The sequence below is a fragment of the Ranitomeya imitator genome, chromosome 8, assembly GCF_032444005.1.
Source record: "Ranitomeya imitator isolate aRanImi1 chromosome 8, aRanImi1.pri, whole genome shotgun sequence".
Taxonomy (NCBI): domain Eukaryota; kingdom Metazoa; phylum Chordata; class Amphibia; order Anura; family Dendrobatidae; genus Ranitomeya; species Ranitomeya imitator.
Window position 1 is genome coordinate 190176859 of NC_091289.1, and position 18647 is coordinate 190195505.

Consider the following 18647-nt stretch of genomic DNA (forward strand, 5'->3'; position numbering starts at 1 on the left):
GCCTGAGGCTTTTTACAGGGACTCTAGCATGCCCCAGCCCCCATAAGTTGCCACTGTGCCTCCTGGGTGTAGGTCAGGCAGGTAACATGGAATTATCTGTCCTGCTAGTCTCTGAAGTAAAGCGTAGAGATCCTTACTCCCTCGGTATTCTGGCTACCGGATTTCTGCGCCTCAGAAGGAAGCAGCCTGCTCCTGGCTGGTCTCCCTCTGATATTCCTCTCCTGTGCTCTGCTTTCCTGCACACTCTCTGCAATATGTTTGCTTTAGTGTCTTCTTCCAGGAGCTGCAGCACTTCAGGCTCCAGGACTCCGTCCTCCCCCTCTGTCTTTCTGACAGGAACTCAACTCTGAACCCCTTTTCCCTCCAGATCAGGATGTTTTATAGGGGAGTTCACCTTAAACAGGCTTAGAGCTCCCCCTTCTGGCCTGGAGTGTGAACATGTTGCATGCATTATGTTACCTGACAAAGATCTCCTTTATTGCCTTCAGACGCAACACCACTCCCCTGGTGGAAGAATGACATTACTGCAATGGCCAGGACCCTGGGGCGCTGCATGAACAAGACTAGAAAAAAAAATTCTCTAGGTCAGTACGATTCCAGACATCTCTTGATCCATATATTGCAGAATATTAATAACCTCTTTTGAAGCCCTCCGTTAGGACGACTGCTGTGGCAATGGCCCTCATATCTGCATGCACCTCAGAGATGGACAATGGCACTAAAGGGAAGAACCTGTCAGATAATCCATGCTTCCTAAACATCTGGAAGTATGTATGATGGTAGCGTAGCTGCATAATTAATTACAGCCAGTGAGCCAGGTATATTATTCTCCGAAATGTTGCAATGTTTCAAAGAAAATATACTTTGAAGATCTGACCAGGGCGAGATTAGTCCTCTGCCAGTTCACTCCACCGCTGCTGCAGGTGATTGACAGGTCTCTCCCTTCGTTGTACATAAGGAGTAACAGGTCAATCACTTGAACCGAATATGGAAAGAGCTAGCTGGGGGGGCGGGGAGTCCCTCATCTCCATGAATCAATATATCAGTGTGAAATTCCAACAACCCCTCTCTGAAGGTAACAGGATCGGAAGTTTTGGCCTTAAGTTTACCATAGTGGCTTCATTACTACATAGTGGGGGGAGGAACAAATATAGGTGAGGTTTAACGAAGGAAACAAAGGAACGAAACAAAGAGGAAAGGCATCCCCCACCCGTATCTGTGGTCTTCACCCCGGACACTAGGACCTGGTGCAGGTTCACTAGGATGACATGTGCTTGGGGTTAATCTCCAACCAAGGGCAGTGGGGATGGGCCAGTAGAGCTGGTTAAGGACAATCTTTTTACACAGGGCAACAGCCAGAGACATAAAATGCTGAAGTGGCAGTCTCACATGGTTTGGGGACTTGCTTAGGCTACGTTCAGACGAGCGTTGTGCTAGTCTGCGTCGGCGCCACGTCGGGCGACGCAGCGGCGACGCACGCGTCATGCGCCCCTATGTTTAACATGGGGGACGCATGCGTTTTTGCTTGTTGCGTTTTGCGACGCGTGCGTCTTTTTTGCCGCAAGCGTCGGACCAAGAAAACGCAACAAGTTGCATTTTTCTTGCGTCCGATTTTCGGCAAAAAACGACGCACGCGTCGCAAAACGTAGCGTTTTTGCATGCGTTTTGCCGAGTTTTTCGGTGCGTTGCGTCGCCGACGCAGCGGCGCACAACGCTAGTCTGAACGTAGCCTTACTTGCTTTGCACAGGGATTTTCTGGTTTGCGAGTACAGGACCTCAGAGCAGATGCATGAAAAAGATTTACAGACAGCTGATGCAACATCATAACATCATCTGCACTGGGAATATATAATATATATACTGTATATATATCTCTAAAAGAACTCTGGCACACCAGGTTCCAAATAAATGGTGTAGTTTATTATATGCTTCCAAAAGCATGATGATGATACATTTCAAAACATATCCCGCGCACAGTAGCCAAACCGGAAGAATGAGTCAGGTATCTAGTTCAACGTTTCGGCTTTTTATAAGTCTTTATCAAGAAATACCTATATCTACAAAGATCGGAGAGGTCTGTAATTTTTATCGTAGGTACACTTCACCAGCAGCCAACAGCTATGGACTATGAACTATTGTCCATAGTTGTAGGCTGGTGGCCCAAAAGTGGCATGTACAGTAGAGTAGGACCCATCAGAGGGAGGTCACCTTGCCGTGGTTGATGGGCATACATGAGTTGGCCAATTTATGCACCAAGAACCTTCATTTACATCTATTACTATTCTGTCTCTCACAGGTGAAGTGTACCTACAATAAAAATTACAGACCTCTCCGATCTTTGTAGATATAGGTATTTCTTGATAAAGGTTTATAAAAAGCCAAAATATTGAACTATATACCCGACTCATTCTTCCCGTTTGGCTACCGTGCGCGTGATATGTTTTGAAATTCACTAAACCATCTCAGACAGATGTCTGTCCAGCCTCTATTTAAAGACTTCCTTTGAGGGAGAACTCACCACCTCTCGTGGCAGCCTGTTCCATTCATTGATCACCCTCACTTTCAAAAAGTAGGAATTAGTCCTACCGGTAATCGTGTTTCCAGGAGTCCATGACAGCACCACCAGGAGGTTGCCCTTCGTATCCTTGATAGGGACAGGAACACAGAAGAGGTTAAATAGCCCCTCCCCACCTCCACCCTTCAGTGATTTTTCAAAGTTCCACACCAGGATGGATGCAACACTTTTATTGAACTTCCTCTCTACACATGTTCATATCACACAGGAAATCCAAGGGAGGGTATATAAGGAGTGCTGTCATGATGGATTCCTGGAAACACTATTACCGGTAGGACTAATTTCTACTTTCCAGGACGTCCCTCCTGACAGCACCACCAGGAAAAATACCAAATAACTCCTATTTTAGGGGGTGGGATTACAGCTTGGAGGACTTTCCTCCCAAATGTAGTTTGTTGGTTTGCTATAACGTCCAACTTATAATGCCTACAGATGGTATTTGATCTAGACCAAGTTGCAGCTCTGTAGATCTGGTCCATAGAAGCCCTGGCGCTTTCTGCCCATGAAGCAGAGATTGCTCTCAATGAGAGCGCTTTGAGGCTTTCCGGTGGGGATCTCCCCGCCGAGACATAGGCTGCACTAATAGTTGACTTAATCCATCTAGCTAGTGTAGCTTTGGACGCCTTCTTCCCTCTGGTCATGCCGCTGTCGCCTCCCGCGCCCTGTCATACTCACCTGTCTTCGGCGTTCCGGCAAGCCTCCTCTCCTGCGGTGTCCTCCTCTCTGCGCTCGCTCCCGGCCGCTCCTGCTCATCGGGCGCGCGCACACCAGATTCAGATTTATGATAGTACAATATTCTCCGCCTGGGTTTCTTTATAGAGAACAGGCTTGAATAGTGTCCCTTGAATCTTTGAGAGTGGGGTACCGGGATAATGGCTTTTAACTGGAGAAGGTCCTGTATATCATTTAGAAGTCTCTGGTGAACTGTCGGAGGATGGGTCTGAGTCAGACAATCTCTTGGGGGGGTAACTGGCTGAATTCTATTCTGTACCCCTTTTCTATTGTACTTGAGATCCATGGGTGATCTCTTGCCAGCCCTCTAAAAAGTACTTGTCTCCCACTCACTGCTCTGGCGTCATTGTTTGTTGGATCTTGATTTCTGATCCTGGAAGGTACCTCTACCACCTTTCCCTCTATACTCCTGTCTGGGATGGGAGAAGTCCTACGAAAAGGCGGCGTGTTTTTCGGTTTCTCTTCAGGAAAGCCCTTCTTTTTGTCTGAGGAGATCCTCTGATCTTTTGTCCATATGGTCTTTGAGACCAGACAAATCTTCAAACAGTATGGCAGTCTTTTTTTGAGACCTTAGCCACTGGGATATCTATCTTAGGCACGGATTCCCATACTTTGGTTTCATCTGGAGCAAATAGGAGTCGGTGTTTAAAATCCCTTGGGACTATGAGCTTCCGACGTCCTCCCATTCTTCCAGAATCATTTCTGTTATATGATGACTTACTGGAAACACCTTGTTCCTGCGAGCTCTAAGCGCGCCAAACATTTCATCTTGAACAGTCAGGTTCTGTTGCTTCCTCCACCTTCTTGGTGTTTCTGACAGCCTGTAGGAGTATGTCCGTGTTTTCGGAAGAGAATAGATACCTCTTCCTCTCTTCTGGGAGCAAAGCTGAAGAACATTAGGCTTCCGCGGAATCTGATAAAGAATAAGTTGACACCTCTCCTTCTTCTGAGCCAAGATCCTGCTCCCACCTGTGTTTTTTGGACAGGTGGATTCAACCGGCATCAGAGAAGATACCATAGTCTGTACCTCCTCTTTAATCATAGCTTTAATGCGGTTTAAAAAAAAAAAAAAAAAAAAGGAGAGGTCTGCTCTTTAAGTAGCCCCGCCATACAGCCCTCACAGATTTTTAAGGTGTCCATCTGGGAGTCTGTTTGAGCATAAGGGACATCTATTAGTCTTGCATTTAGTCACTGTCGCCGGACGCTTGGGCGCTTCCTTGTCCTGAAATAGACATACAAGAAGGCCCAGAAGTTTGTACCTGACCGGCCCTAGGAAACCCCACTATGCATCTATTCATGTTCTGGGTCGAGCTCTGAGGACTGGACATCTGTACGATTAGCACCGTCCATGTTTACTGGGTCAAGTGTGCTGACGACTGTCCATGTCTAAATAATCTGCCTCACCTGGCTTCAAAACATCTGACATGTCCTCCTTCCGAGCTCAGCTGCTGCAGTTTTCAGTAATTGCAGGTCCCAGCTGTACTGTGCGTGCGTCATCTGGAACGCACGCTGACCAGCCTAGGACCTTATTCTCGGCACAGTTATGCCCCGCTTTACTCCAGCGATCTGCCCAGGTCTATTACACTGGAAACCGCCAGCGATGTTGAATCTGGACTCTGGCCACGCCCCCCGGAAGCAGTCACCGGCGCGCCTTCTCCGAACGAAGCGCTGGAAGTGTGGGAGATACCTCCGGCGCTGGAAGTCCCAGGGAGGCGCCGCCAGAGGGTCGGGGAAATGCCGCCAGCACTGGCCCACGTGGAGCGCAGTCCAGGGAGTCAATCGGACCCCGCTGCAGCAGCTGCTGCCACAGCGCCCTTTACAAAGGGATGAGGCAGCTGACAGGAGCACAAAGCTCTACCTACATTACAGGAGGGACCTCCGTCGGTATCCTGCCATCTGTATAAGTCCCTTCCATCAGGACCCCCGCGGTCCAGAGCCCCCTCCAGGAGGAAAGGACTGCCTTTGGGAGCCTCTGCTCCCTGACATCAAATCCAGGTATTCTATCTTCTGGAGAGCACTCTCCTGCATCTGTCCCTGATAGGGACAGGAAAAACACTGAAGGGTGGAGGAGTAGAGAGGGATAGTTACTTCACGTGATCTAGACTCTATGCTTCTCTTAATACATCCTAGAACTGTGTTTGCTTTTTTTGCTGCTGCACCACACTGTTGACTCATGTGCAGTCTGTGATATATTAGTATACACCCAAGTCTTTTTCACACGTGCTATTTAGTTCCATTCCTCCCTTTCTGTAGATTTATTTTTAGTTTTTCTTGCCCAGATGTAAAATCTTGCATTTCTCCCAGTTAAATACCATTCCATTAGTCGCTGCCCATTTTTCAAGCTCATCTAGATCCTTCTAATCCTTTCTCTGTGTTCTCTAGTGTTAGCCATCCCTCCTATCTTTGAATCATCTGCAAATTTGATCAGTTTACCTTCAGTTCCCTTATCTAGATTATTTTGAACACCACTGGGGCCAGGACAGAGCCTTGTGGGACCCCACTTGAAGCACTCTTCCAATTGGATGTGCAACCATTTATTACCACTCTGAGTACGATCACTGAGACAGCTATGAATCCATTTAACCGTAGCCTTGTCAATCCCATACTTGGTCATTTTTTATATATATATATATATATATATATATATATATATATTTATTTTTTTTTAATAAGGATAGTATAAGATACTATATCAAATGCTTTGCTGAAGTCGAGATATACTATATCTACCGCATTTCCCTGATCCACGCAGTCAGTGATTCCATCACAGAAGAAAATTACATTAGTCCGGCATGACTTGTTGGTACAAACCCATGCTGGCTATGGTTAATTACTGTATTCTTATCCAAGTACTTGCATACATGTGATTTAATAATTTGTTCAAAGATCTTTCCTGGTATAGAAGTAAGGGTCACTGGCCTGTAATTTCCTGGCTCCGTCTTCTTTCCTTTTTTAAAGATAGGGACAACATTTGCCCTTCTCCAATTCTTCAGTATTTTTCAGAGATTCTGGCTAGTAGTTCTGCAATTTCCTCTGCCAACTCTTTCAGTACCCTAGGATGTAATTAATCTGGACCAGGAGATTTAAATTCATTTCAATTAGCTAAGTGTTCCATCGCCATCTCTCTGTTTATGGATAGTGTGGATTCTTTAAATGACAATGGTTTAAGTGAGTGCCCTGCTATGATCTGGTGGTTTAGGAACAACATGAGACAAGCTCTGAAGGAGGTGGTATCTGTACTGGCCGCAGACCCTGAACCTAGCAGCGCAACTAGAAATAGCCGTGGGGGGTACCTGACGCTCCCTAGACCCCTCGGCACAGCCTAAGATCTAACTTCCCCTAAAGATGGAAACAGGAAACCTATCTTGCCTCAGAGAAAATCCCCAAAGGAAAGATAGCCCCCCACAAATATTGACGGTGAGAGGAGGGGAAAAGAACATACGCAGAAATGAAATCAGATTTTAGCATAGGAGGCCAGTCTAGCTTGCTTGATAGGACAGGAAAGGATACTGTGCGGTCACTATAAAAACTACAAAACAATCCACACAGAGTTTACAAAATCTCCACACCTGACTAAAGGTGTGGAGGGTAAATCTGCTTCCCAGAGCTTCCAGCTAACAGAAATAATCCATAATGACAAGCTGGACAAATATAGAATGCACAGAACAATAAGTCCACAACATGTGGACTGAAATGAGCAAAGCCAGAACTTATCTTTGCAGAACTGGTCATGAAACCAGGAGAATCCAAGCAGAGATGTGAATCCAGCCAGGAAACATTGACAAGTGGCACAGGCTGAAGACTAGAGCCAGGTTAAATAGCAGAGCCAGGAGAGACGATTAGTGAAAGCAGCTGCTAAAGCTAAACCCAAGGAGCAGCAGTTCCACTCAAAACCACCAGAGGGAGCCCAAGGGCAGAATTCACAAAAGTGCTATTTACAACCACCGGAGGGAGCCCAAGAACGGAATTCACAACAGTGCCCAGGACCAACATTGCCAGATAAGCTGATATATAAATACATTTGTAGAGAATGCCCAGCAATAAAGGCAGCAATCCTGCCATCCAGCTTTTTCTCTAGTGCCCTTCTAAGCAGTGCAGACAGGAAAATAAGGGGATATCCACTACTCACTACATATATTAAAAAGGGTCCAAAAAGGAACATCTACTCTCCTACAGGATACATGCGGTGTCTGCTCACTATCAGCAACTCCCATCAGTCTCACTTTTAGCAGGAAATGTCACGAGTGTCAATCAGCAGCCACTTGTCTGGAACATCAAGCCTTCAGCCGATAAGACTAGTTGTAAGCTCTTATCAATTTTTTTTTACCAAAGATCATTGGACAACACACTGGCTGAAAATACGGCTTGCTGAAGTCAGCCCATCTTGTGCAAACTTTGCTGCAGATTATTTTTCATTTTTAGTTTAAAGAAAGAAAAAAAAAGTACATCCAGTGTGCATCAAGGTCCATACACATTAGATCATTGTCAGCCAAATGTGGCAGTTTTGGCCACAACTATTTGACCATCTAACCTGTACGGTGATCTCCAGACTTTCTAATAGCAAAAGGATCAGGAAATTGGATTTCAACTTGCCCAATCTTTATATTCTCAGAAGAAAAGCTGCTAGCAGAGGTATCTGGCAGTGGCTTATTACCCTTGCACAGATGATCGATCGTACATGTGTATTGGGGGTTTAGCTGTAAAAAGATAACAGTTCTCTAATGCATATGCCCACGTTACCACCATTGAAATGAATCCGGTTACGAGGCTGCGCTCACATGTTGTGTTAACGTTTTTGCGGCTATCTTTTAATTTGCGGCTGCAGCAAGAAGACTTTCCTGCAATCAATATGCTGCAGCCACGACGTGTGAACACAGCCTAAAGTTGGCTCTGCACATGTAGATAAATTATACATCCACATGAGCATTAGAAGGGGTATTCCCATAATTGAAAGATGTCCCCAATACATAGGATGAGATATTACTTTGTTAACACTGGGGATCCGATAACTGAGGCCCCCGGAACTGGACTCTAGATCTGGCTACATGTCCAGACTTTAATAGTCATTTATAACAAAATTTGAGCTGCTCTTGAAACAGTGCCTTTTATTTCAAGATCACCACATCTGTGGGCATTTCTGAGCGCATCTTCCCATGTGTGTGCAGCGCCCCAGAGACCTGGTCGTTGCAGTATGGCCCCAAGGCGAGTAGCGGTACGTCCGATGGCACTAAAGAGTTCTCCTGACCAGGTATCACCAGAACACATTACACTTCACACTCCGGCCACTAGGGGGAGAAAAAGGCTTTATTTATTGGGCCACTCCTCACACTGGTAAAACTAGGGGCTGGGGAGGAAGTTAGTCAGAAGCTGACTGAGTTGGATTCAGGCAACATCCCGTGGCAGGGGGTGTTGCGGGGAGAAGACACAAGGGGGTCCCTGTCAGGCGTGGGAACCTGGCAGGTACCTAGCGAACAGAACAGAACATTACGGAACCGCGCCTGCACACCTTGCGGCGGTATCCTAAGGAAGAGACAAGAGGGGAAGAATATTGTGGAACAGTGTAAACGAGATCAGCACAAAGGAGAGCCAGTAAGAGTCGTGCCGAGAGAGGAAGGCAACATCTTACTGAGGCGCGTAGTCGGTGGCCGGATCACCGTAGGAGTAACTGACTTCAGGCCTTACTTCAAATTCCGCTGGACAGTTGATTATAGGTTGGCTGTCTACCTTTTACACCTACGAAGACATAGGGGGCAACATTGGGAGAGGGGCGTCTCTAGGGTCCCGGAAGACCTCCAAGCCTTCCCGTCAAACGGGTGGCGTCCTAGCCATAACATATCTGGGGGACGTTAGAAACTAGCAACATCTGGAACCAAAGAACGAGAGAGCGAGAGAGAGAATGTAGAGAACGAACGAAGAGAAACCGCAGTTGTGAGGACTATTCCGAATGCTCAGCAGGGTAGGACTACAACACACAGGCGCTATTGGTAGGCAACGATTTCCATCTGCGAGGGAAACTCTGGATGTGCCCATCGGACCGGCCGGTCTCTGATAGCCCGGTTGAACGTGCTCTGGACTGAGTGTACTGAAGTCTTCAGTAAAAGGTAAAGAGACTGCAACCCTGTGTCCTCTTTATTGGCTGCACCTCACACCATCACCATCTACCTTACTGGGAAGCCCTGGGGATTTACTTCACCTGTGGGAAGGTATACCATCCAGCTGCTATTCCATCACCCCAGCGGACCCCACAGCAGCGTCAGTCACCCTGACCGAACACCACAGGTGGCGTCACGAACCCCTGACAGACTGTACTACCATTTCCATTGGACGCCCCTTAGCAGGGTCACGACCGGGTCTAGCCACCGTGACAACCGCAGAACAGAAGGAGAAGGGACCGGTACCGAGTGACTTGTGGCCCTGTGTCTGGGTGCGCTCCAACTGTGCAGCTCAGTGATGGTGTAACAGTGCTACAGCAAGCATGCTGCCTAGAGAGGAAGCATCTGCGCCCCCTAGTGGCTGCAATGCAAAGATAAATTGTCTGACCTGCCCCATTTGATAAGTTGTTTCACTAAGGCCTCTTTCACACTTCAGTCTTTCGGCGTCAGTCAAAAACAGCCATTTTCGTGAAATGGCGGATCCGCCATTTTTTTTTGGCGGATCTGCTATTTTCCCATTGACTTGCATTAGAGACGGATTGTGGCGGATGGCCGTCCGTTCCATCCACCATGCGACGGATCCGTCGATATTTGGCGGACGTTGTCTAGACATTGACGGACTTTGTAACGTTTTTTGGCGCCGCCGAAAAGGCGGACCGCGGCGGATCCGTCGTGTCCGCCTTTTTTTAGAATGGGCGCCTATGGGCGACGGATCCGTCGCGATCCGCTTTTTGGCGGATCCGTCGCCTCAATCCGCTTTTTTTGATTGAGCATGCTCCAAAAAGTGGATACTTTGCCCAGACAACCCAAAAACTATATAAAGAGGACAGGTCATTCCCAAATGTACCAGCCAGCAAGACAGACCCTTCAATGCAAGAGAGACCCAGCCAGACCCTGCCAGCAAGACCTTGCCAGCCAGCCAGAGAGGCCCTGCCAGCTAGCCAGAGAGGCCCTGCCAGCCAGAGAGGCCCTGCCAGCCAGAGAGGCCCTGCCAGCCAGAGACACACTGCCAGACCCTGCAAGCAAGACCTTGCCAGCCAGGCCCTGCCAGCCAGCCAGAGAGGCCCTGCCAGCCAGCAAGGCCCTGCCAGCCAGCCAGAGAGGCCGTGCCAGCCAGCGAGGCCGTGCCAGCCAGACCCTGCCTGAGACAGCCATGTGAGTACTGACATCCAGCGTGTGTGTGTGTGTGTGTGTGTGTGTGTGTGTGTGTGTGTGTGTGTGTGTGTGTGTATTTGTGTATGACGTACTGAGTACAGCAAGAGCTTTTAAAACCTGAATCCAACCTGAGGCCTGCCGTCGTCCTGCAACAGCCAGTGCCCTGCTACAGTCCAGATCCACCCCGAGGCCTGCCACTGTGAATATATCAAGCTCCAGCTGGAGGACTGATGGCCGTGTGTGTGTGTATTTTTGTACTGCTGTGTGCTTTTGTATGTATGTGTTCATGTGCCTGCACCTTATTATGCCTTCGTCAATATTACGCCTGTTCATGTGTTATGCTTGCGTTATGACTCTGCTTGCAGGTATGTTTGTGTGCATCTTGTTGGTTGCATGTGCATTTGTCAATGCCATATTGGTTAATGTTGATTTTTGATGTATTTACTAAAGGTACCGTCACACGCTGCAGCGATACCGACAACGATCCGGATCGCTGCAGCGTCGCTGTTTGGTTGCTGGAGAGCTGTCACACAGACCGCTCTCCAGCGACCAACGATGCCGGTAACCAGAGTAAACATCGGGTAACTAACTGCAGAGCCGCGCTTAGTAACCCGATGTTTACCCTGGTTACCAGTGTAAAAGTAAAAAAAAAAAAAAGGTAAATTCCGCTGTCTGTCCCCGTGCTGTGCTTCTCTGCATTGTGAGCGCCAGCCGGCCGTAAAGCAGAGCACAGCGGTGACGTCACCACTCTGCTTTCCGGCCGCTGTGCTTACACAGGGCAGAGAAGCAGAGTGCCGAGGGACAGACAGAAGGTGGCTGTGTGTGCGTGCGTGCGTGCGTGCGCCTGCCTGCCCTGTTTATATGTTTTTCATACTATGCTGGTATTTTGAATAGCTGTGGTGTAAAATTTGTTTTGTGTGTGTGTATAAATGATGTGTGATGTGTTCTGCATCTTTGTTGTTTTCCATAATGTACTTGTATTTCAAATAAAGAGCAGTGTAGCTCCTACTGTACCCTAAAAAAAAGAAAATTTAAAAAAATATAGTAATAAAAATTTCACAAAACTGTCAGTAGTCTCATTTCAAGATAAATGTAATATTGGGTAAACATGCAATAAAGGTTATATATACAAATGTGTAATGCAAATCTTTGCTATAGAATATGTTATCTGGTTTTAGAAAATACAAACTGTAGGGTAATCATAATTAACAATTTTGGGGATTGGTATTTTAATTTCGAATGAGGAACATTTTTTATAAGGTTAAACTTTGTTTAGGTGGGTTTTACCAGCATGCGCATTGCGCATATCAAGTTCTAAGTAGTTTTGGTGTTGTTTTAAAGGGATTTTTGGGGTTTTTTTTTTTGTGGGGAAACAGGAGGTAGAGGGTTTGGCAGCTTGTGCATCAAGTTTGACGGTAGAATTTTTTTTTTCTTTTGTGGTGGGGGAAATCAAAAATAAGTTGGCACTGTAGGTACTGTAGTAGGTACTGACCCAAGACGTACACAAGCAGGCTCCCCATTTTTTTTTAAAAGTTGTAAGTGTAAAGTCCCTACAGCTGCATCTATCCTTTTGTATAGTAGCTTAGAACTCTCTTTATGCTTGCAGATTCTAGGGACCAAGAGGACCCAAGCAAGGGACCGACCGACCCAAGCTATACGCAAGCCCCAAGTTTTGGAAACAGATGTAAGTGTAAAGTCCTGAAAGCTGCATCTATCTATCTATCCTTTTGTATAGTAGCTTAGAACTCCCTTTATGCTTGCAGATTCTAGGGACCAAGAGGACCCAAGCAAGGGACCGACCGACCCAAGCTATACGCAAGCCCCAAGTTTTGGAAACAGATGTAAGTGTAAAGTCCTGAAAGCTGCATCTATCTATCTATCCTTTTGTATAGTAGCTTAGAACTCTCTTTATGCTTGCAGATTCTAGGGACCAAGAGGACCCAAGCAAGGGACCGACCGACCCAAGCTATACGCAAGCCCCAAGTTTTGGAAACAGATGTAAGTGTAAAGTCCTGAAAGCTGCATCTATCTATCTATCCTTTTGTATAGTAGCTTAGAACTCCCTTTATGCTTACAGATTCTAGGGACCAAGAGGACCCAAGCAAGGGACCGACCAACCCAAGATAGACGCAGGATCATAATGTCTTCTTCTGAGAGCCCCCCAGCACATCATCAGCAAACTGAGGTGTTAATTTTTTTTCTTCATAAATTTTTTATTTTGGTGCAACAATGGCAATTGTATTTTAAGCCTTTATGTGTTTATTCTGTATTCACAGGAATATGAAGCAGAGGGGCTAACAGAAGGAGACGGACAGGGTGGAGAAATACAAGGAGCGGGAGCGCATAGTGTAAGTTTTGAACAGACCGATCCTCACATACAATGCACTACACCCAACACAAACATTCAGCACAGCACACAATACATATGCCTCGATCAAAGAACATTATTAATTTTATTTTATTTTTTAAATTAGTCTTCACAATCCGGGGCTCGACGTAGAGTTCCTCAAAGCACCTCCCATAGTCGTCGGAATGATAATCGCGGCGGTCGCCGAAGAGTAAGTTCCTTTTTTGTTTGGTGTTTAGTAAAATGTAAAATTCATGTGTTGTAATCTTTCCCTTTTTATTCTTATCTTTTTGTTAGGCTTCACAGCGTGCTCCCGAACAAGATGATGAAGAGGAGGGCATCGATGTGAACACCCTCATCGAAGCAGTACAAAGTCGGGAGCCGCTGTGGAACATGTCGGAACGCCGCCATGCTGACCAGTTAATCACCCGACGGCTATGGGAGGAAGTGTGCAGTGCTGTTATGGATAACTGGGAGGAACTCTATGCTGGGGCCCAGGATCTAGCGCGTAAGTATTCACACTTCATAACCTTATGTTAGGCATGATTTAATGTGGTGTATAGTAACCAATTTTTGCTTTCTCTTTCCAGGTAACAGGATTATCGTGCGGTGGCGGTCACTCAGGGATCGCTTCAAGAGGGAGTTTAATAAGGAGATGCGGGCCCCGAGTGGATCTAGAGGACGCAGGAGCAGATACAAACATGCCAGAGCCCTGTCGTTCCTCCGGTCGACGCTGCTGAGCAGAAGGTAAATATTCAACACCACATATTTTCAGTCAAACTGTAAAAATGTGTAACCTTCAATTTTTTTTGCAGCAAGGGCAATTGTAATATCCAGATACTAATTTTTTTTTTCTTCTTTAACAGCACTTTCTGCAGCACTCGGGAGCCTGCATCAGAGTTGCACCCCTCTGGAGCGATCCCTCAAGAGTCCGCCACCGGGGACCACGTCGACCCCTCTGTTTCTGCACCTTCCCTTTCGTTTGATCCCTCAGCCTCATCCACCAGCGCTGGAGCAGCAGGGCGGACTTCGTCACTTGAAGCTGCAGGTGATGAGTTAGAGTTCCCTTTACCCCACCCCTCTGCCACTGCCGCAACATCTAGACCAACTTTGTGGTCAGGACGGCAGCGCCAGAGAGGTCAGGAAAGGAGCTATGCGCCTGACTTTTTGCAGCTGAATGCATCCTTTCACAGTGCCATCAAGCTTTTGAGTGAGCAAACGTCTGCTGGGTACAATATGCTTAACAAAAGCATACTTGAACTCAGCAGTCGTCTTGATAGGATGCAATCAGATGCAAATCAGTCACCAAGGCACTGTTTTTTTCAGTCGGTCCTCAGGCACATGGAAAATCTAACTCCTGACCTGCAGATGCATGTGATGCAAGGCTGCCACACTGCTCTAGCGCAGGCGATGTCCCATGCCCCTCCACCTACCCTTCATGTTTCAACACCTTTCCCCTCTCAATCCACCGTCTATCCTCCCGTCCGTCCTCCTCCTGTCCGTCCTCCTCCCGTCCATTCTACTCCTTCGTCATTTGTTCCTTCCCCCCCAGTCTTTCCCAGTTTTTACCGTCCCCCTTCCATTCTTCCCCTTTAACTTCTCCGTTCCCAATCCCACCAACACCTTCATACCTCCCACACACCACATCTGCACCTCAACTCTCTACACAACCTCATGTTTTCACCACCGATTCTACTTCTGTTCCTCCCCGTGATGTCCTGTCCCCCACTGTCGACGTGGTCCGCCCTGTCAGCCCCTCCGCTACTATCTCCACCCCAAACTATGAGAATCTGTAAATAAACAGTTTTTTGGTTTAAAAACAATTTTATTGTCTCTTTTTTTGTAAAGTTTTTAAATCACCAAGGTTATGGCAATAGTAACAATAACAGTGTTTAAAGGGTACCGTTGCAAAACATACAATGCTGCATTAAAGTACAAAGATTTTGTAAGCAAAAAAAAATGGTATTTTTACAAGTGTAAAAAGAAAAAATTTTTTACACCATTTCATACTGCCAGTCAACTGATCCTGCAGGAGACATGAAGTAGTCTGCAAAACTGTCCCGCATTCTGGAGACTGCTACTGGACTGCGAAAAGTGGGGTTTTGGTAATCCCGTAAGGTGCTTTCAGAAACATTATCCTCCAGGGAAACTTGTTCTTTTGATAAAACAAAATTGTGCAGGACAACGCACGCTTTGACCACATCATCGACAGTTTCAGTCTGCAGTTTAATTGCAGTTAGCAGGACTCTCCATTTGGCAGTTAAGATGCCAAAAGCACATTCCACTACTCTTCGTGCTCTGGTTAAGCGGTAATTGTAAATTTTTTTCCTCTGGGTCAGTCCACTACTTCCAAAGGGTTTCAGCAAGTGTGGGGAAAGCTGGAAGGCATCATCTCCAACACAAACAAATGGTAATGGTGGACTAGTGGTTCCAGGGAGAGGTCTAGGGGGCGGAAAATCAAATGTCTCTCCATATAAACGGCGCCCCATTGGTGAATTTTTAAAGATTTGTGAATCATTTGCGCGTCCATACGCACCGATATCAACAGCGATGAACTTGCATTGTGCATCGGCTATGGCCATCAACACAATAGAGAAGTACTTCTTATAGTTATAAAACTGTGATCCAGAGCCTGAAGGTTTGACGATCCGTATGTGCTTTCCATCAACTGCTCCAACACAATTTGGAAACTGGCAAATTTGATGAAAATTTTGGGCGATCTCCAGCCACCTCTCCTGTGATGGCTCTGGGATGTATTCCACTTGTAGGCACTCCCACAATGCCCGGCAGGTATCTCTGATGATCCCCGAGATGGTGGATATCCCAAGTCGATACTGAAAATGGAGGGATGAGAACGACTCTCCAGTTGCAAGGAATCTGTTAACAAAACGAAAAGACAATAATTAATAAAAAAATTCAAAAAACAACATTACAGTTATAAGTCTGATGAATGAGAATCATTTAAAAAAAAAAAAATTACTTACCGAATAGTCACCATGAGACGCTCTGCTGGTGATATTGAGAATCGCATCTGGGTGTCTCGTCTACGTATACAGTCTTCCACATAGCCCAATAAAAACTCGAAATTTTCAGCTCTCATCCTCACATAATTGAAGAACTTTTGAGGGTTTTCCCTTAGTTCCATGTAAAGCGTGGAATAAACACCACGGGTCATACGTTGTGCTGTGATGGGATGGATCCACAGCCTTCTCTTCCGCCGCTGCCGTAGGATGCGCAGTCTTTGTTCCTCCCTCTCTCGAACGCTGACTGCCAACTGATTTGCCTCAAAAGAAAAATCCGCATAGATCTTTGCAATGTTCGCCAGGACTCCTTCCATTTCTGCCACTTTCTCTACAACCTTTCAAAGATGTGGTGTAAATACACGCTATATATAGTTTTGCAGTAGTATCCAGTAGCCAATCACATTGAAATCCTCCCCTTTTAAAAAACGGATCCGTCAAAAAACGGTTACAACGGATGTAATAACGGTCGCAACGGTTCTAACGGATCCGTTTTTTAAACGGATCGGGGCAGCTGATCCGTCAAAAAAACGGATCCGTTAGAACCGTTTTTCCACCAAATTTGACGGATCCGTCGATCCGCCACGATGTCGGACCTAACTGACGCCACACAACTGAAGTGTGAAAGAACTCTAAGACCAAGTTCCTCTTGAAGGTGTTTTTCGAGGATAAATGCTCATTTGATCAAAGGCTTGTCTAGGTATAAAATAACCAACTACTGTCACCCGCCCTGTGGAGCAGCGATGCCCCGCCGCCACTGCTCGGCTCTTGTCTTGCAGGCTACAGTGGTGAAGTCATGAAGCTTTCACACTGTCCACTGGAGCTGTTTTACGACTCATACTTCAAACCCATCAAGGAAGTTTACATTTACAGCAGTTTTTGTTTGTTTTTTTAAATTAGAGGCAGGATTATAGGTATCACCTCTATATGCAATAGATAACAGCATCCAACAATCACAACAGGTGATGTCACAGCTCACCTCCTCCTCCTCCTGTATGACGACTGATAACAGGATCCACCATTCACAATAGATGTCACAGCTCGCCTCCTCCTGTACAATGACTGATAACACCTCTATATGCAATAACAGGATCCACCATTCACAATAGGTGATGTCACAGCTCACCTCCTCCTCCTGTACAATGACTGATAACACCTCTATATGCAATAGATAACAGGATCCACAATAGGTGATGTCACAGCTCACCTCCTCCTCCTGTACAATGACTGATAACACCTCTATATACAGTAGATAACACAGGATCCACCATTCACAATAGGTGATGTCACAGCTCACCTCCTCCTCCTCCTGTATGACGACTGATAACAGGATCCACCATTCACAATAGATGTCACAGCTCGCCTCCTCCTGTACAATGACTGATAACACCTCTATATGCAATAACAGGATCCACCATTCACAATAGGTGATGTCACAGCTCACCTCCTCCTCCTGTACAATGACTGATAACACCTCTATATGCAATAGATAACAGGATCCACAATAGGTGATGTCACAGCTCACCTCCTCCTCCTGTACAATGACTGATAACACCTCTATATACAGTAGATAACACAGGATCCACCATTCACAATAGGTGATGTCACAGCTCACCTCCTCCTCCCTTCACAGAGTATCATTAGATGCTTGCATACATATAAACAGTAGGTTTGGGGGTCTGTTTATTGTAGCAAATGTACATGTGGATTTCCAGAAACAGGAACTTTGAGTCTAAAATGGCCTCAGTGGCCAGCAGGCTTGGACTGGCCCACAGGAGAATCCTCCGGTGGGCCCTTGAGCAGGAGTGGACCACCACCACCCTCTTATATGAGCAGTATTTGGTACAATATTCTTGAATCACTATGCACGGACACAAGCGGCATCTTATTTAGTTAATTTACCCAATTCATTGTTATTATAATGTCACATTTTCATGTAGCTGAAAAGTGGGGCCCTGGAGTTGGTTACTGGTGGGTCCTTGGCACCCCAGTCCGACATGGTTGGCCGTTGCAAAAATTCTTACAGTATATATTTAGTTTTAATGCAGATTGTGATATGCAGGGAAAAAGTAATCCAACACTTCACAAACAAATGAGTTTAATAGGTCGTTATCTGATGTTTCTCATCTGGCTGCATCTTATCCGGGGTTTCAAATAAAAAAAATGCTGCAAAGTCCTGTGTGAATCCCACCTAGTACCCCTGCAGCATCTCATGTCTTTCAGCATTTTTCACCCATGGGTACTGCAAAAAATGTAGGCTAATTAACGGATCAGTTTTCCATAGACTTCAATGTAAAAAAAAAAACCAGATCCAGCAGAGATCAGTTATTTAAAAACTGACTAAACTGATCTCTGCACAACTTTGCGAACGGATTGCTGCTGGATCCGTTCTAGCGGATCACTACCGGACATGTGAAGATATCCTAAAAACAACCTGGCTACCTGAAGCTACACATCAGTATTACAAAGATCACTAAACCTATAATTTAGTGGTAGAAAAAAAACAAAAAACAACCTTGTGATTTTTTTGATTTTTTTATTTATTTTTTTCACCATTTGCTCAGATCTGCAATTTATTTTTCTGTCCATGGAACATGGAAATGTTTGAGTTTTTTTTTTTTTTGCAATACAGTTTTGCAGACCGGTACTTTTGATCACTTTAACTG

The 18647-nt window shown here is 46.0% G+C and overlaps 1 protein-coding gene and 1 long non-coding RNA gene across 2 annotated transcripts; one reads left to right on the forward strand and one right to left on the reverse strand.

Annotated features, from left to right (window-relative positions):
- The first annotated feature begins 12595 nt into the window (after positions 1-12595).
- Positions 12596-13145, forward strand: LOC138648451 (uncharacterized). Its single transcript, XR_011315106.1, has 3 exons — positions 12596-12799; positions 12891-12962; positions 13089-13145. It is a non-coding gene; the product is annotated as an uncharacterized lncRNA (long non-coding RNA).
- A 1783-nt stretch (positions 13146-14928) lies between these two features.
- On the reverse strand, positions 14929-16415 carry LOC138647587 (uncharacterized). The gene is made up of 2 exons (XM_069736682.1): positions 15946-16415; positions 14929-15838 (listed from the first exon to the last, which is right to left on the reverse strand). The coding sequence occupies exons 1-2, from the start codon at positions 16296-16298 to the stop codon at positions 14956-14958; spliced, it is 1236 nt and encodes a 411-aa protein (XP_069592783.1). The 5' UTR covers positions 16299-16415; the 3' UTR covers positions 14929-14955.
- Positions 16416-18647: the final 2232 nt, after the last annotated feature.

What these genes read in the sequence shown, in the direction of transcription:
- LOC138647587 (XM_069736682.1), bottom strand. Translation starts at nt 16,298, where the DNA reads ATGGAAGGAGTCCTGGCGAACATTGCAAAGATCTATGCGGATTTTTCT. An exon ending in CGTCTCATGGTGACTATTCG is followed by an intron (nt 15,839 to 15,945) that starts GTAAGTAATTTT and finishes TTTTGTTAACAG; the next exon opens with ATTCCTTGCAACTGGAGAGT.